General features: G+C 51.4%; 1 protein-coding gene across 1 annotated transcript; it reads right to left on the bottom strand.

The window, feature by feature from the left end:
- Positions 1-1,462: 1,462 nt before the first annotated feature.
- On the bottom strand, positions 1,463-16,969 carry ASB18 (ankyrin repeat and SOCS box containing 18). The gene is made up of 6 exons (XM_074829810.1): positions 16,817-16,969; positions 13,261-13,786; positions 11,988-12,255; positions 3,542-4,040; positions 2,759-2,872; positions 1,463-1,898 (listed from the first exon to the last, which is right to left on the bottom strand). The coding sequence occupies exons 2-6, from the start codon at positions 13,499-13,501 to the stop codon at positions 1,713-1,715; spliced, it is 1,308 nt and encodes a 435-aa protein (XP_074685911.1). The 5' UTR covers positions 13,502-13,786; positions 16,817-16,969; the 3' UTR covers positions 1,463-1,712.

Genomic DNA, 16,969 nt, shown 5'->3' with positions numbered 1-16,969 from the left:
GCGCAGACACCCCACGCGTGTCCCCGCCGCCCCCCCCGCCTCCCACGGCCCTTCCCGCCGCCCCTCCGTCCCCCCCAGCCCCGCGGCGGACCGGGTTCCCTCGGCACAGACCTGCTTTTGTTGGTTTTTGTTTTTTGTTTTTTTTTTTTCCCCCCTCTTTGATGTGCATTTATTTTTTTTTTCCCCCAACGGTCGCTGCAGGATGGGGAGCCGAGGTCACGGTTTCTGGGGGAGGATGCGATCACCTGGTGGGACTCTATCTCCATGCAAACTTGCCCGATACGGATGTAAAATGTGTCATTCTTCCCTCTCGGCGACCACACAAAAGATGAAAGCCTCATTCAAGGCACCAAAATTTAGGTTTGGCTGGTTCAAACACACAGTGACTCAGCCAGGATGCGTTTTCCCTAAATCCCCTTCAATTCCCCCCCTGCTCTGACTGCTGAAACAAACCATAAAATAAAACAGCCACTAAAGTCACGAAGTGCCAGGTCTCAAGTTATCGTGGAGGTCTGGCGTGGGGCTTTACCATGGGGCATTCCCGTGTGGGACGGGGCTCAGGCACCAAAGGTGGGGAACGCAGGGGGGCTTGGCGATGCCCTTGCACATCTGTATGGTGAGGGGAAGCGGCAGCTGGAAGCTGGGGGAGGCAAGAATTTCCTTTCCCTCCCCATTTCCATGCTCCTTGCTCCACAAGCACCGGCTCTGGGAGCCAGGGGTGCTGCTGTGTAACCCACAATAGTGTTGGGTGCTGGTGCGAAGTCCAGTCAAACACGCAAAAAGGTGGATTTATTTATATATATATTTTAAAATAGCGTAATTAAGCAGTGGAACAATTTGGCGAGCGCTGTGGCAGAGCTGCTAATCATAAGGGCAGCTGCTCTTCCGAGGGGCACATGCGTGCGCTTGCTTTGGTTCAACAGAAATTAATTTGGGGAGCCCGAGGGTCCGAGAAAATAAATCCTCGCTCCTCCTGGTACCTTTTCCCAAGCCACCGTGTGAAATGAAACACCAAACTCTTCCACTTTGGGTTTGCATTGGGCTTTCCAGCCCCTCCACGTGCCAGCCCGGAGCAGCAATGATGGGCACGGAGGCACTGGTGCATCCCTTGGACTGTGGGGAGCCGGGAGAAATAGGGAGCTGTGTCACTCCCCACCTCTGATCCTGCGTGGGGTAACCAGCTCACTCTTGGCGGCATCTACATACAAAAATAGATTTTTGGTCTATTTTACAGTCTATATTAATGCCACTGGATACTGCATCCTGCTAACGGCTTCCACGCTGCACCTCTGGTCCCAGTTCTGCTCGTGCCACTCACAGGGGAGATTGATCCAAGGGGATTTGATGCCCACGTGGGCTGATTTTAGTCATTTGCCATGCGTGCTTGCCTTTGCACACCTGAGGAGCCCTGCTGCTTCGCAGGGATCCTTTATAATGAGTATTATTCATATCTGCAGCATGCTTGTAACAGCTACTAATCATTTTATTACTCTTTATAATCTATTTAAAGCACAATTAGAAAAAAATCTATACAAAGTTACAGCCGAAAGCACATTTTAGTTACATTATAAATCCCTGAAAAACAACCATCTATCATGAAAACCAGCGCTCCTTCGCTCGGCTGACAGAAATGGATGCTGCTGCGCTACACCGAGGGACGACGAGGTAAGGGAGGGCTGGACGGCAGGCCTCGAGCTGCTCCTTTCGGCCCTTCAAAGCACAACTCCTTCGGGCTCCAGCAGCAGGTAATCGTGCAAAGGCTTGGGCACAGGCAGCATGGGGATAAGGCAATGGCATTTGCTGCCAAACTTTTCCCGAATGACGGAGCGGCATAAATGTTGCAGGCACCGGACTGTGCCCGCCAGCCGGAAAAAGGACTCGTAGAATAGCTGGTGCTGCTGCAAAGAGAGAGGGAGGGGAAAAAACATGCGCATCAGTTGGTTTTATTTCTTTCATGATTTACGCCAAACAAGCCAGAGATACTTCTGAGATGAAGATCTAAGGGGAGGAGGTAAGAAACCCATCGGCGATGTTTGCCCGTGGGTTAGGGGTCTGTGTGCTGACGTGGCTCCTGCAGGCAAAGGCTGGGTGAGGAAGTCTCCCGTGGAAGCACACGTGAGGAAGGCCAGCCTCACCACAGGCGCTGTTTGGGGAGGATGCTTTCATGCCTACCGGCAGCAGCATCCCTGCAGAAAGCCTCAGAGCTGACGTAGAAGGGACACGCTTGTTTCTAAGACGGGGAAACAAAGCAGGATCTGTCTGTGCAGCCTCAGCCTTTCCTTAGCTTGGAATAAAAATAATTTCTCCCATCCCCTAGAATGTGCTGAAGGGCTTTATTTGCATTTCAGCAGCCGGCCTCCCTCGCAGCCAAGCTAACCAAGCGGGGGCAAGGCAGCCACGTGAGATTGCTCAAGAGCAGACTGCCCGTACCTGTTGCACGGCTAGGGACAAGCTTTGTAAAACCAAAATTAGTGGTGTGGGCTTCTGCCGGGCAGTGGTCTGGCTCCAGCGTCACTTCCAGATCTTGGGATTGTATTTTATCGCGGGGCAGGGGCAGGAATGGGAGTTTTGGTGTTGATGTTGCTGAAAGGATGCAAAGCTGCTGAGATGAATTGGGTATGCAGTGGTGCTCTGACAACTACTCTTTTTTTTTTTTCTCCTCACCCAAGTGAAGTTTAGATGGGGAAAAAACTCTTGGTGGGTAAAACCCCCTCCCGAGGGCTCAGCCATCTGTGCCAAATTGCCAGTGACATCTCACCTGAAACACCTCCTCCGGCACGGCCTCGGTCCACTTCTCAGAGACGGGGATTTGCAAGTAGGAATTGAAGAGGACTTCGATGATCTCCGGCACGGCCGCACAGGACTTCAGCACCTAGTCGTGGGCAATGCGAGGGGGTTCAGGCATGGCCCAGAGGGGCACAGCATCCACGTGCTGCAGCAGGGGCTCGTCCCACCCCACCACAGTCCAGGCTGGGATAGTCCCATGTCTATGTCCCATGGTGTGAGGCAGGCGGAGGGTTTGTCCTGGCATGCTTTGGAGAGCTTTCTCCATTTTGTGAAGTGGCAGGAAGACCTGCCTTGCTGTTCCACTTCTTCATCTGGATGCGGCCCTTGCTTCTTATTTACATTTTTGGCTTGTGCGTGATAAGCCAAGGATAATAATTTTTTTATTGTTTGATATAAAATCAATGAAACGCAGAGCCGTAAGGCGGCTGCACTGATGGCTGATGTACCAAGCCTGTCTCTGACATCCTCAGGGAGGAAAAAATCCTCCTTGCCCGTCGCCTATGCCTCTGCTGGCTCCACCCTGCCCTTTGCCCTGCCTGTTTGTCCCTGCTGCCACACTGTGAAGGTGTTTTCATTTCCATCATTCCCAGCAGCATCACCAACCCCGATGCCATGGTCCCCTCTCCCTGCCTGGACCAGGAGGCTCTCTCATATTCTCTCAGCCCCCTGGCTTTTTATTTCCCAAAGCGACCTGACTCCAATTGCAAAATCCTGGGTGCGAGGGGATATACGGGGGTTGTTTGAGGGTCTGTACCTTGATGAAGGCGGCGGGCCATATCTTCTGGGAGCCGTGGTTGAGCAGCAGCTGGACGGTGAGGTGGGGCCGCAGGTCCCTCTTGAAGGTGGCACTCTGCAGCGCACAGCCCAGTGGGGAGATGCCGTTGTAGTCGATGGCGTTGACGTCGGCCCCGCGCCGCAGGAGGAAGCACGCCAGGCTGGCGTTGGCGGCCCCGCACGCCTTGTGCAAGGGGCTCCTCCGTGACTCATCCCGGGCGTCAATGTTGGCGCCGTGGGCAGCCAGCAGCCGGCAAAACTGCAGGCAGCCCTCCCCGGCACCCAGTGCCTGCCCGCAGAGGACACCCAGGGCCGTCTCCTCCCGTGTGCTGCGTGCATCGACACATGCCCCGTGCCGCAGGTAGAGGCGGCCATGGTCACAGAGGCAGTGCCGGGCCGCCACGTGCAGTGCTGTCTCCCCGCTGTCCTCGCTGGGCAGGTTGATGGTGGCTCCATGTCTCAGCAGGAGCTTGGCGCATCTGCAAAGGGATGGGGAGGCTGGGTGGTGCATCACCCGGGTGGGTTTTGGAGGGGTGTGGACTGGAGTGGGAGCTGTGGGTGAGGGGTGGCGTGAGATGAGGATGGGGATGAGGCTGGAGCTGGGAGTTGTGGCACTCAAGGGTTTTGGGAGGGAGAAGCAGAAGCTGGGAAGGGTGACTCTGTGCCCTGATGCCCACCATGGCGGTGGTGGTGATGGTGGTTTGGGCAATGTCTCTCTCTTGCCCTTGACCAGTGACATTCATGAATGGTCATCCTTGACTATTCTTGACCTTCATCATTCATGAATGGTCATTCTTGACCATCATCATTCATGAATGGTCATCCTTGACCATCTTCAACTACCCTGACCATCCTTGACCACCTTGACCATCCCAGACCCACCAGGGAACAGTGAACCTTGTCCCAGCTGTGCCGGTGGTCAGGCAATGCTGGGAGTGGTGCCCACAATTAGCCGTGCCAGCCAGGTCTGTCCCGGCCAGGGAGGGGTGCGGGGTGCATCCGGCCAAGATGAGGGTGATGGGCCCCTTTGTGCCATCAGTCTGTCAGCTGCAGTTTCATCTTCTGGCATGGGCGCTGCCCTGGGGTGTTATGGAGATGATCTATATAAACCCACCCTTTGGCTGACATCCACAGAGCTTCTCAACTGAAAACATCCTAAACGGCTGCCTCCACCTTAATCTGTGCTGGCACTGAGCTGATATGGAAGGACACCCTTGGTAATGCCTCTGTGCAGCAGAAGAGCTTGGTGTGGGTTTGCTTGGGTATAAAAATGGATTCCCCTTTCTCCCATTAAGGGACCAAAATGCCTGTGTGGGTCTCCTGCCCCAGAGAAGACTAAAGGATTGTGTTTTCTGCCTATCCTGAAGAGAAACACCTTTGCAGGCACTTTAAGCCTGTGGAAATGAGTTTTGCTGGCTTGTTTGGCACCCAGTGACAACAGAGCGGCAGCACCTGCAGTTCCCAGGAGGAATAAATCAAGGTAAGCAATCCTCCTCATCCCCAACTGCTGCTCCCACCTCTCCCTCCCTCTAACATCACTGTGTGTGGTTGCAATGAGGGGTGGTGGCTTCTGCAAAGTGAGGACACCAGTTCCCATCAGCGCTTTCTGACTGCGTCCTTCTGACAGTGGATGGGGGTTAAAGATGCCTGGTTTGGAGGGGTTTTTTGGTGTTTATGAGTAAACAGATGTGATCAGCCTATCTAAGTGAATCAGTGATTGCTCCATCTCCTGCCAGGAGTCGCCTCGGTGGGCACAGCTCGATGTCACTGCCCGGGCAGGGCTGTTGGCGGCTGGATTAGTGTGTGGGGCTGAGCTCACTGCTGCGGCACGGAACAGTTAATTTTTGGAGGGGGGCCAGACCCACATGCTGTCCAAGTGAGACCTTGAAAACATGGCCAGCTCATGTTGCCCAAGAGATGCTGATGGCAAGGTGGGAAGAGTGGTCCTTCAGGAAGCCTCTGAAGTGGGTGGCTGGAGTCCAGGCAGGTGTATCGACCTTTAACCACGTCCCCGTCTGTTTAATTTTTCTCTAATACACTTTTCTTTTAGCTCAGGTGTCACCCAGAGCCCTAAGTCGCGTCCAGACGTCACCTGGAAGTGAAATGAGGGGTAGCTGGGGAGGAGCAGAGCCCTAGCCTCATCCTGCTGGCAGGAGGGATGGGGAGGAAGAGGAGCCCCAGGAAGGAAGGATGGTGCCAGGGCATTGCTTATTTTGCCTGACCCAGATGGATGTTAACATGCGTGGGGAAAATAATAATAATAATGATAATAATAATAATGGTAATTGAATACTTCTGGACCTACAGCATCACCTCCCGCAAAGTTTGATAGGAGCTGATGAGACATTCACTGTCCTTGGTGGTGCAGAATCTACAAACACCTCCTTGGGTTGCTTTTCCAATGTCCTGAGTTTGCCGAGTCCTTTTTTCCAAGGCCTGAGTTTGCCAGAAGAAAATCCTGCCGGACCTGTGGGGACAGGCTGTCTCTGCAGCCTTTGCAGGTGAAATGCTCCCAGATGCTGCCAGTCCCTATCCGCTGCAGCTACGCTCTGCTGGGAACGGAGTTGTGGGTGAGTGGATTGAGTGTGGGGTTGTGCCAGCCCCAAAATCCTCAGATCCTTACTTTACAATTCCCTTTTTTTACCCTAAAATGTGCTGAATCCCTTTCTCAAGCAATGGCTTGTCTCGATGAGGTTTTTTTTGGTGCTTGTTGTCTGCTGCTGGTCAGTAAAACTTTTTGGAGAGGGTCTGTTGCTGAAGCAAATCACACCACGACTCGGTCATGTTTACGAGTCTTGTCTGTCCTTGACAGCAGGGAATTTGTAACCCTAATTACAATGACTCTCTTGAGACCTCTCTGGGTTAGCTTACTCCTAATGTCACGGTTAGCTCTGGCACCCTAGAATAATGTATTTGGGGCAAACCAGTGGATGGTTGTGCAGGGAAAAATGGAAGAAAATATATTTCTGACTTGGTTGCAAAGGTAGCCTAGTCCAGGAGAAAAATCCCTTTTGTTCTTTTTTTTTTTTTTTTTTTTAATAGATCACACTTAAAGCATCTCTGCTCCTTCCCAGGCAAGGAAGTGGCTGTGCCTAGAGACCCTGAGCACAACCACCATGCCAGTTTTGATAAGTCCTGTGTATCTAAAGAGCCCAGGCTGAAGATTTACATCTGCATAGGTAAGACAGAGGCAATATTGCCTGCCCTTAACTTCCAGGTGAAGGGTGCTATGTCATGGGTTGCCTGGCAAAGCCAAGAGCTGCGCCCAGCTCCTCTAGCCCAGCATCCTCCCTCTGCCAAGAGTTTTTCCCTTATCGAGAATGGAATGGGAGCTCAATACATGGAGTTCAATTCCTGTTGGCCTCCTGCTAGACATCCCAAATATTCTTCCAGAGATACCAGAGTGGAAATGTCATCCTTCCCAGATGCTGTTTTGCTGAAGGGTTGTTATTTTTCGCTATCAAGTTCAATGGCTAACTTGTTGGAAGAAACCCAAGTCAGTTTATATTGAATTCTCCCCCTGGACACTCCTCCCTCGACAAAGGGGGAATGTTAGTGAGGGGCTATAAATAAGGGGTGATCTCCTCTGGTTAATGGGAGTGGTGGGCCCCTGTGAGGAGCACGTGCCTCCTGTTTGGATGTATGGGGCATCAGCAGGTGCCGGGTAGATGCCTTACATGTTTGCTGGCTATTATGCTCTTATTTTAGCCTCTAATCTCTGCCGATGAACTCGTATGTTCTAACGCTTTGCCAGCATTTCTGGCTTCTTGTTTTTTTTATTAACACACTGTTGCTCACCAGCAGATTAGACTAAAATCCCATTAAATAAGGCTCAGTGATCTCTTGCTGCTTTTTGAGGGCTCCTCTCCAATTTTCTGGGAATATTGCAAGAAGCCATGGGTTTAGTTCAGCAGAAATTCAGACATAGAGTGGCAAAGCAAACCAGTTTGTTTTTCATCCAGCCTGGTACCATCAACCTGGCCAAGCAGCTCGCTGGTGGCAGCAATACCCTCAAAGAGCCACTCTCACACGCAGCTCTGCCTAGTTTTGACTAGTTTAAACTCACTTCTAAACCCTTCCTAACTGATTTGTGAGTGATGGGTAACACACCTGAATGTCTCCTTTCTTGGGGCAAGTCACTTGTTAGGTTAAAGTCGTACTGATTTGTGATAACTGCTATTAGTACTACAGCTTTGCCTTGCGCTGGGGTCCTGGCTCAAATAAATGGGGCAAAATGATTTGGGTTTTGTTTTCCTTTTTCACCCATCAGTAGAGTCGGGGCAGATGTTGGTGCTATGTCAGGCAGGACATGCCCATCGCCTCCCCCTGCTGCCAGGATGGCTCGGTGGGATGCTGCTCAGTTTGGGATGAAAAATGCCCAGTCTGGGAAAGCGGGATTTAGTTTGAAATGGGATGCGATGAATAACCAGCAGGAGGAGCAGGAGATTGGGGCAGCGGAGGCTGGAGGATAATTCCTGTCCTAAAAATCTGCTCAGGCCCTCAGTTTTGTTAAGGAAAAATCTCTTGTTTGATTTTTTTCCCCCACCCTGAGGATGTAGTGAGGCTTTCTTGTCCTTCGCTTGGTTGTTTTTCACAGCATCCGAGTGACCATCTCTCTGTCTGTCTGTGATTTATTGCAGGATTGATCCCGCTTGGAAAAACAGCCTTCCCCAAGCCTGGCTCTGAATGCAAGGATTATTCCTATTAATTTTCTACAAGAAGGAGAAAGGCATCCTGTTTTTCTTTACAAGATGAGAATCTTTCTGGGCACCACAAGCCCACTGGTGAACCATGGCAATGTTGGTGCTGAGGGCTGGGGCTGGCCGTGCCGGTGCGGGGACTGCTCTGCCTCTGTGGGGCGGACGCCAGCCCAGGAGCGTTGCTCTCTGCACCGTCACTTCGCCAAAGCTTCGTGAGCTGCGGATGCTCATCCGTATGAGCCCTCGTTTTGTCACATCAACTTGGGGAGCAGCTTCTCCAAAGGGCAGAATTAGGCCTTGGGTTGTGCTCTGTGTCTGCGCTTGGGCTCTTTATTTCTTGCTCAGGATCCCTTAGGGATCTGGTTTTCTCTGGTGGGGGAACAAGTTTCCAAAATGATGGCTCCAAACGCTCCGTGTTTTGTATCTTAGCAATGCTAAATGGAGTAGAGGATGAGGTTTAGCACTAGATGATGCTAAATGCTGTCTTTTAAAATTCACTCTCATTTTTATTTGTAGTAACTCTTCTCACAGCCAAAAGGGCAATATGTCTAGCCTGATGCTGGAACAGTTGGAGGGGGCCATGGGGCCGGATCCACCAGAGGCAGGTTATTGCCCATCTCCCTGGCAGTTGGGCGCCTTGCTATCTTGAATGCCTTTTTAGGTACCTGCCTTCCTGCTTGACTCCTGTTTTCTGCTAATTCCTCCCACGATGGGCTATCCTCATCTAACATCCCCTAAGCAAACCCTGCGCTGTCTCTCCAAGTTTGCAGCTCTTGCACTCACTCCTTACCCCATTGCTTCTTGCATGGAACCCCTTGGACACCAACTCTCCTCCTGCATTGACTTATCCCACCATTTATCTCCCATTCCTCAGAGCTAAAGGCTCAGAGCCAGAAGATAATTCTGGTTTCAGCTCCCAGGGTGGAGAGAAAGCTTGGAGAAGTGAATGCAAGGGCATCGTTCAGCTGTAAGCCCAAGTTGCATGGAGGTAGGGGTGACATCTTTTTTTCTCATTCCTTTGCTTAACTAAGTCCTCTTCTCTATGTGGGAGGTTGGAGAAGACAAGCCCTGGGGAATTTCTGTCCAGGTAGGCTCTCCCTCGTTGCACAGGAAAACTGGGATCTTCAGAGAGCTTTTTCTGACTGACAGTTCTGAAGGACTCTGCAAACATGGTAGCATTTGCCATCCCTTCTGCTGTGGGTACCATGATGGGAGGCGGGGCCTACGCCCTGCATCCCTGCGAAGCCACCACGCCTTCCCACTGCCCCGCGCCTGCTCTTCCCCCCGGCACCGCCGGAGGCGTTGAGACTCTTCCTCTCCCCCTCAATTATTTTTATTTTATTTTTTTTCGGGGTGCCAATAAAGGCAGACTCCTTTAATCATCCCAGCTTTAAGAGGGAAAAGGGAGAGCGCCAGGGAGAGAGTGCAGTGAATTTAGAGACTCATCTTACCCCACCATGTTAATTATCTCCGCTGTAAAAAAGAGGTCAAGGAGAGGAACTCTACTAAATAGGCCGACGTTGGCATGAACAGCTCCTAAAGTGAAGAAGGTAAGACTGAACTTTACTGGAACTTTTTTTTTTTCCATCTCTTCAAAAAGCTCCTAGATTAAAGCTCTGATATCCTTTTTGTTGAAATCTCATGGATTCTGAAGCTCAAATGGCTGGAAGGAAGCCCAGATAATTTTTTTTTATCCCAGTCACTGAGAGGCTCAAAGGTTTTAAGTCCTGCCCCCATGGTGAATTGCCGAGTATATGGGAATACAGAAGAACCCGGCACATAGGTGTTCTGGCCATTGTTATCGAGAGGGAGAAAAATAAAATAGCTCTCTATGTAGGTCAATGACCTGCTCTTTATTGTCAGTAAAAAATTAAGGATGACCTAAAATCTACTACTCAATAAAAAAAATAATAAAATAAAAAAAAAGGCAAGGTAAAGTAGTCTCCCCCTAATCAAAGAGGAAATGTTTGTGTTACCTAAAGCTTGACCTCCTCAGTCTCTAACTTTAGCAAAGTCTTTGCGATTGAAAAGCAGTGGTCGAAACCTCAAAACCTGTCTGAAATGTCTATTAATTTTTGATCTTTCAAGGGAGTTGGCTTAGTTATTGTAGAAGCCCCCGTAGCGCCAGGTAGCGTAGTTAAGGGTCTCTCAGCATTTCCATTATAAAGCTCCAATATTCAAGGGCTTATAACTCAGCTGTTTCCACGTTGCATCTGTCTGATCCCTGCGTTGCCGTTTGCTGGCTCACCTGCCATCCCCCTCCGTCCTTCTGGGGAAATAACATGTAAATCAGTGACAACAGCTCATTTTTTATATATATATATTTTTTTTTCCAAGCTGGAAAGCACCTGGCCAAAACCAGGACACCGCTGTGGGCCATGGGGTTCTCTCCATGCACCACGTTGCTTTCTGTGCCCCATCTCTACAGGGGGAGAGTGAGTCAGTGAACCCTGAAATACCCCCCTCCAGCACTTTTAGGATGGCTTGGGGTTTGGAGACAGAAGACTTTAAGGTCAAAAGGGAGCTCGGGTGAAGGAATTAAAACCAGCTCTTTATTAATGATGAGGACTGCTTGTAGCATCCCCCTTACCCATCCCACTCCCTCCAGCCCTCATCTCATCAAGGATGCATTTGATTAATCCCTAGATTTTTGGCTGAACCAAAACTTGATTAATATCTGATTTTTGGCCGTCTTGCAGAGAGTTATTTATAAGCTGGGCTCGAGGTATTTACATCTGCAAACCTTTTCCCCTCTGCCTGCTTGTCTTTTGCAGAGCTCTTTCCCTGACACCTGGCCCACGATACATTGGATCTGTCTTCACCACCTCCTTCTACTTAAGATCACTGCCTGCCTAAAGGGGAGAGGATTGAAGCTGGGGTGGTTTTTCACTGAAGCTGGCAGGCAATGAAATTTGCTACAGCCCTAAGCAGTTTTGTCAGGATATCAAGGGGCTGACCACTTTATAAAAAAAAAAAAAAAAAAATCCTGATTCCCTGGGTCTAATGATTCAGGCACTCAAAGTCCTACAGAGACATACATGTGTGCACGAAAAGCTTATTTTTTCAATGTTTATGCTCATCTCTGTGTGATGCTGATGCTGAGCCAGGGTGAGAAGTGAGTGGATGCAGGTGGCTGAGCCTTAACCCTGACCATAAACCAAGGTGGACCATGTGTGGCTTGTGTGGGGTAAGGAGGTGGGAGGATCTCTCCCATCCCCCAGACCCCAGCCCTTCCTTACAGCCCTGGGGCTGGGATTTGAGGAGGAGCAGGTACCCTGATTGGTACCGACCTCCCTCACGGATGGGGTTGATGTGGGCTGAGGAGCACAGGAGGTTGGGGTGACCTATGTGCCCCATGACCAGACCCATTCTGAGCATCTCTTGGGGAAACTGTGCTGGACTTGGGATTCAGGGCATAGTGATTCTTAGGATAAATCATAAGAAAAGAAGAGGAAGGAAAAGTGTGCAGAAGTGGGCTGGGCTGCTCCTGTCCATGGGAAGGAGAGCTTGGCCGTGCACGTGCCTGGCACCAAAATGTCCCTTTTCATCTCTGCTGCACTTGCAGCAGCAGCTGACGCAGCCAGGAGATGTGGGAGCATGTGGGAAACGTTCCTAGGGACTGTGACATCTTCTTTGCACCCCACAGAGGCAAAAGCACTGAGGTCTGCATGCAGGGGACACGGGGTGAACTTGTCAGCGAGGTTGACGGGGGGACCCTCTCCTTACCCCAGGGAGTCTTGGGTGGTGCAGAGGTGCAGCGGGGCCAGGCCCTCATCGCTCCGCAGGTTGGGGTCAGCCTTGTACTCCAGCAGCAGCTCGACGCAGTCGGTGTGTCCCCCCAGGCAGGCTTCGTGCAGGGGTGCTCGCCCCCCTGGCGCCAGGTCGGGGTCGGCCCGCCGGCGAAGGAGATGGCGTAGGCAGGTGGTGTGGCCGCGACAGGCAGCGAGGCACAGCGGGGTGGTCAGCTCCCGCTTGTACTCCAGCGACCACAGCCCTGCGGGGACAAGGGAGCATGGCTCACGCCCAGGGCTGACCCGCTGGGGAACCACGGGGTTTGCACTAAGAGACAGGGCTCAGGGATGCTCCCACCCACTGCGCACCAGCCTGGGGAATAAAACACATCAGCATGCTGCTTTTTTGCATTTTCCTTTTAGCTCCCTGGCAGCTTTAGGGGTTTCAAAGAGCCTGGTTGCCGTTGGTGGCTACTCCGAGTGCTGTTGGCAAGTGGGGAAGTCAAACTTCCCCGTCGCGTGCACACCCAGGAGCAGGATTTCACATGGCATGAGCTGGGTAAACCAATGCCCTGCCCACAACCAGCCTCACAGGGGACCCTGCGTGCAAAACAGGAGCTAAAAGGCAGCTCACAAATTCCTCATCTGCACCCAGCAGAGGAAAAAACTGTCTTTGCTGGGACTGGGCTGGATTTGAAGGCACCCAAGCTGGGTTGCGAGGGTGATGCAGAGCTGGGCATGGGTGTGTTGGGTTTGGGCTCAGCTGGAGCACAGCCGTGCATTTCCCAGCAGCTCCGGGACCTCTGGGACCATCAGTAGATGCACAACACTCCAAGGGGAACACCTGTGGTTGGGAGGCATCAGCTACCACCACCCTGGGAGCATCTTATTCCTCCCAAATAGGACCAGGCTGCTCTTTCTGAGCCCCTGTGTGGGGAATTTGGGCTGCGAGCCCACTTGCAAGCATGCCTAAACCACAGAGTGCCTCAGCGCAACCTGAAAAAATCATGTGGACGCACACTTTTTACACATCCCTGCCCCTCTGGTGGGTTAGTAGGTGCAGAAGAAAAGAAAATAAAAAAAGAAAGTGCTGAATATTTACAGTGAGGGCTGCAGGGCACAGTCAGGTAACCAGAAACCAGCCACCTCATGAACAGGCTCTATAAAGCAGTGTTAGGCACTTAAATGTACTTCACCTCTCCTATTTAGGGTTAGTAAATACCTGGTGCTTTTAAGTTCTTCTGGACTGGTCTTTAAAGGAGAAGTACCTGAGAGTCCATAAGACGCTTGGCTTTTCACCTGCCACTCCAGCTCATTTTTACTGATCTCAAAAATCAGGTTGACATCTTGATAGTATCGGTCAGTCAGGACCTCGAGGCTTTTCAGGTCTCCTGTGACTAGGGCCGTGTAATACTTGGTGGCTGGAGCGTGAGCCGTTAGAGGATGCTCTGAATCCAATTTGGGGGAAATCTGTAGCTTTTCTGTTACAGGTTCCGGTAACTCGCCCATTCCAGTGCTTCCCGTATGTGTAGGTCCTAGCTGGGAGGATAGACAGGCTTTTATAGTTCATTGTTTCCATCCTCCTGGGCTCATTGTCTAATTATAATCCAGTTAAGGTTCTATTGTTGTCGTATTTATAACTCCAGCAGGGTCAGATGATAACGGGCACGCGATACAATGAGGGTCAAACAGTCACTGGGCTGTGTTGTGGCAGCACCTCTTGGATTAAATTGCTGGTTTAATTGCAGGCAGCAACCTGGGACATGGGTGTTTAGGCTGGGAGGAAAACGGTGCCTAGTGTTTAGAGGGTAAAAAAAAAAAAAAAGAAATTTAGTCAGCTCCTGTCTGCCCAACCCCATATAACCTTATTTGTGTGCTCTAAGCACTGAGAAAGTGTTTTTTTCCTCTGCCTAACACTGTTTCTTGATTTTTTTTAAGGCACTCGTACCTATTTCCAGTCTCATGGTTGCTATATGGAAAAATCGGGGCATCACATTAATGGCCAACACGATGCAGGCTGGCATGCTGGTGCGTCCCTGCAGGGATGCAAAGCACTTGGCAAAGGCCAGTGAGGTACGAATCCTCCTGGGGCTTTGGCAGGGGTTGTTGCTCTCCCTGCCGATGCCTTGTATAGGAGAGAGAAAGCACCCAGCCCGGTCTCTGCTACCATTTAAGCACATGGAGGGATGCCAGCAGAGCTGACCTGGCTCCCTCTGCCCCGAGGCTCGTAGCTACTTTCCTCAAGGTCACGGGAGAAGTCTGTGGTGGGGACAAGAATAGACCTTGGCATCTCATGACGTGGAGGTTCTGGGTGACCCCCCCCGCCCTGACCCCAGCCCTCCTGCCCCGCCTTCCCGGGGAATAAATGTGATCAAAGTGGATCTTGGAAAGGTGTTAAACTATATCAAAGCAACCAGATGTGGAGGCACTGCTGAAACGCTTCGTGGTTTCTTCCGTGTGGAGTCAACGTGGGGCTGGAAGAAGTGTTTGGGCCCTTCTCCGTAGCCCCCTGCAAGCAGGGACCTTGCTGGGCTCTTGTGGGTGACCAGGAGCATCCTTTTGCCAACTCCAGGCCAACACATCTGCATGTCTGAGGTTTCTTTGTGGGTTTCCTCAGCATGGCTGTGGTGACCTCCAGCCCTCTGGCCCTGGAGACCATGGGAAGAGCATGGAACCACAAAAAAATTGCAGCGTGTCCATCCAGGATGGGGTTGCACTGAGCTGGGGGGAGTCTGGCTTGGGGTCTTTGTGTAAATTAATCCTGCCTTGAGGTCCCTGTTCACCAGCAGCCACAGTGGGAGCTAATTTGAGGTCAACCTACATGGTCTTTCCAGTTTTCTTTCTCCCTCTGAACTCAAGGCTAACCTTCCCACCTGGCTGCCTGTCCACAACTGCTCGGTTGGTTTGAATCTCCAAATCCCTTCGTTTGTCTCTCTTCTTTTACCACTTGTTGCTATTCTGCTACCGCCAGTCTTTCTGTGCTCCTTCACCCTTCTGGTATCAACTGAACCACCTCCTGAAAGCATTGCTTTGGTATGAAAAATAGCCTCGTTATCCCCTGGGGTCTCTTAGCTGGTGCAGAGGAAGGTCTGGAGTCCTGGGGAGTGGCATAGACAGGGATCGTTTTCTCCAGGGACTTGTGTTTCCGCAGCCCTGGCTCGCTTTCCCTCTCTGCTCATTAGCAACTCAGTAATATATTTTTGCAGTGGCGTGGAGGAAGCTTGTCCTCACGTGCTGAGGGGATCGCCTTCCCCTGGCATGGACCACCTCCCGTGCTGGCAGCTGGGTATATTTAGCAGGAAGTCTAGACCTTCTCGGTCGGACGTGGGCTAATTTTGATCGGGGTGTGTGTATATGTGTGTGTCTGGCATTAAACCGCCGTTGAGAGTGTGTTGAAATACCCCGTGACCCCTTCTCGTGAGCCTTTTAATCAGCGTCTATTTGCATATAACACTCACTTCTTGGGTCACGGTAATGACAGGATTAACAGCATCGCTGATGGAGGGCGTTAAAAATAGCCAGGGCCAGTAAGAGTAGAAAGAGAAAGCCCTCTTGTAGCTGAGTGGCACGTATAAACACATGAGCCTAAGCTCCTGCCAGCCAAGTCAAATGCTTTTTCCACCGATGAGTGGAAAGTGATGTCAGGATGAAATAATATTCTTGTCTAAGGGGAGCACTGCCGTACAGGCAGGAGCGATTTATTGCAGAGAGGAGCTGGCAGCCAGGACACCTGCGGAGCATCGTGGGGCTGACCAGGAGAGGGGGAGAAGTCCCCAGTTGGGTTTTGAAGGAAAATGGGGGTTTTCAACCGCTTATAAACTGTTTGATGCCTTTGGTTGGGATTTTGGGTGGTGGAGGAAGGCTGGCACCCTACAGCCCTCCCCTCCCCTCTGCCACTGCCTTGCTGCACAGCCCTGGGCACATCACCTCTCCTCCCAGTCCCCACACCTCGCAACAGACCCTGAGGATCCAAGGGCCTGATCCTGCAACCAATTAAGCCTGGGATCATCCTTATGTGTCCTTACTTCAGTAGAGATGTTTCTACACAGAATTGGGCCTCAAATGTTGGTGAGGATGAGCACTTCATTAGCAGTAGCCTTGCACTCATTAATCTCTAATGCAGGGGTAGCATCTTAACCTTCTCCCTGCATATGACTGTTTGCAGAGTACACCTCATTTAACAAAACATTAAGCATTTTACTTCCTCAGATCAAGTGTATCTATTAATAATGACTTAAATTGTCTGTGCTGGCTTCACATTACGAGGAAAACTCATTCCTGGCACATGAAAGAGCACGATACACAGCAGCAAAATGACTTCAGCGTGAACTAGTTCCCCAAGTTAAGCTGCCACATAACAACTTAGTCCTCACACCGGGGCGATTTCAGCCCGCCATAACTTGCCCTGCCAGTTCAAGAAACCATGAGGCTGCCTTAAAAAATCCGGTGAGTCCAGATGTGCCCATGCTGAGAGCTCCTGGCGTTGCCGCCGTGATTTACAGCTGCCCTCCAGCAGCAGGGAATGGCATTATTTTTTTTTTTTTCCAGGGAAATTTCCAGCACGGCAAAGGAGCCCGAGGACTGGCAGCCCACGGCACTGCCTCCTCCAGCTGCTCTCAAGCGCAAATTGCGATGCATGACTGATTTAAAGTTTGCACCCCATCTAACCTCCCAAAATAATTAAAATGAGCTGGCCGAGTGACATAGCTCCCTGTGGTGGCTGTGTCCCACCCCGGCACCCCGTGGCCGTGAGGAGGGGATGCAGGTGGGATGGTGAGGCCACCACACCACGATATAGAGAAACCATCAGCTGTCCAAGCCTACCTTGGAGGGACGGCGGCGTGAGAGTGGCTCTCCCAGGCGATGCTTGCTCGTCCCTCCGGGCACCATCCCCGGCCGGGCAGTGCGGAGTGGGAGGTTTAATTTCCTCTCTTGGAGCCAGGTGCCACCTTGCAAACAGCCAACCTGCCTCCGAAA

The sequence above is a fragment of the Strix aluco genome, chromosome 6 (genome assembly GCF_031877795.1).
Source record: "Strix aluco isolate bStrAlu1 chromosome 6, bStrAlu1.hap1, whole genome shotgun sequence".
In the NCBI taxonomy this organism is placed as follows: Eukaryota; Metazoa; Chordata; class Aves; order Strigiformes; family Strigidae; genus Strix; species Strix aluco.
This window is presented reverse-complemented; position numbering and strand designations above follow the sequence as displayed.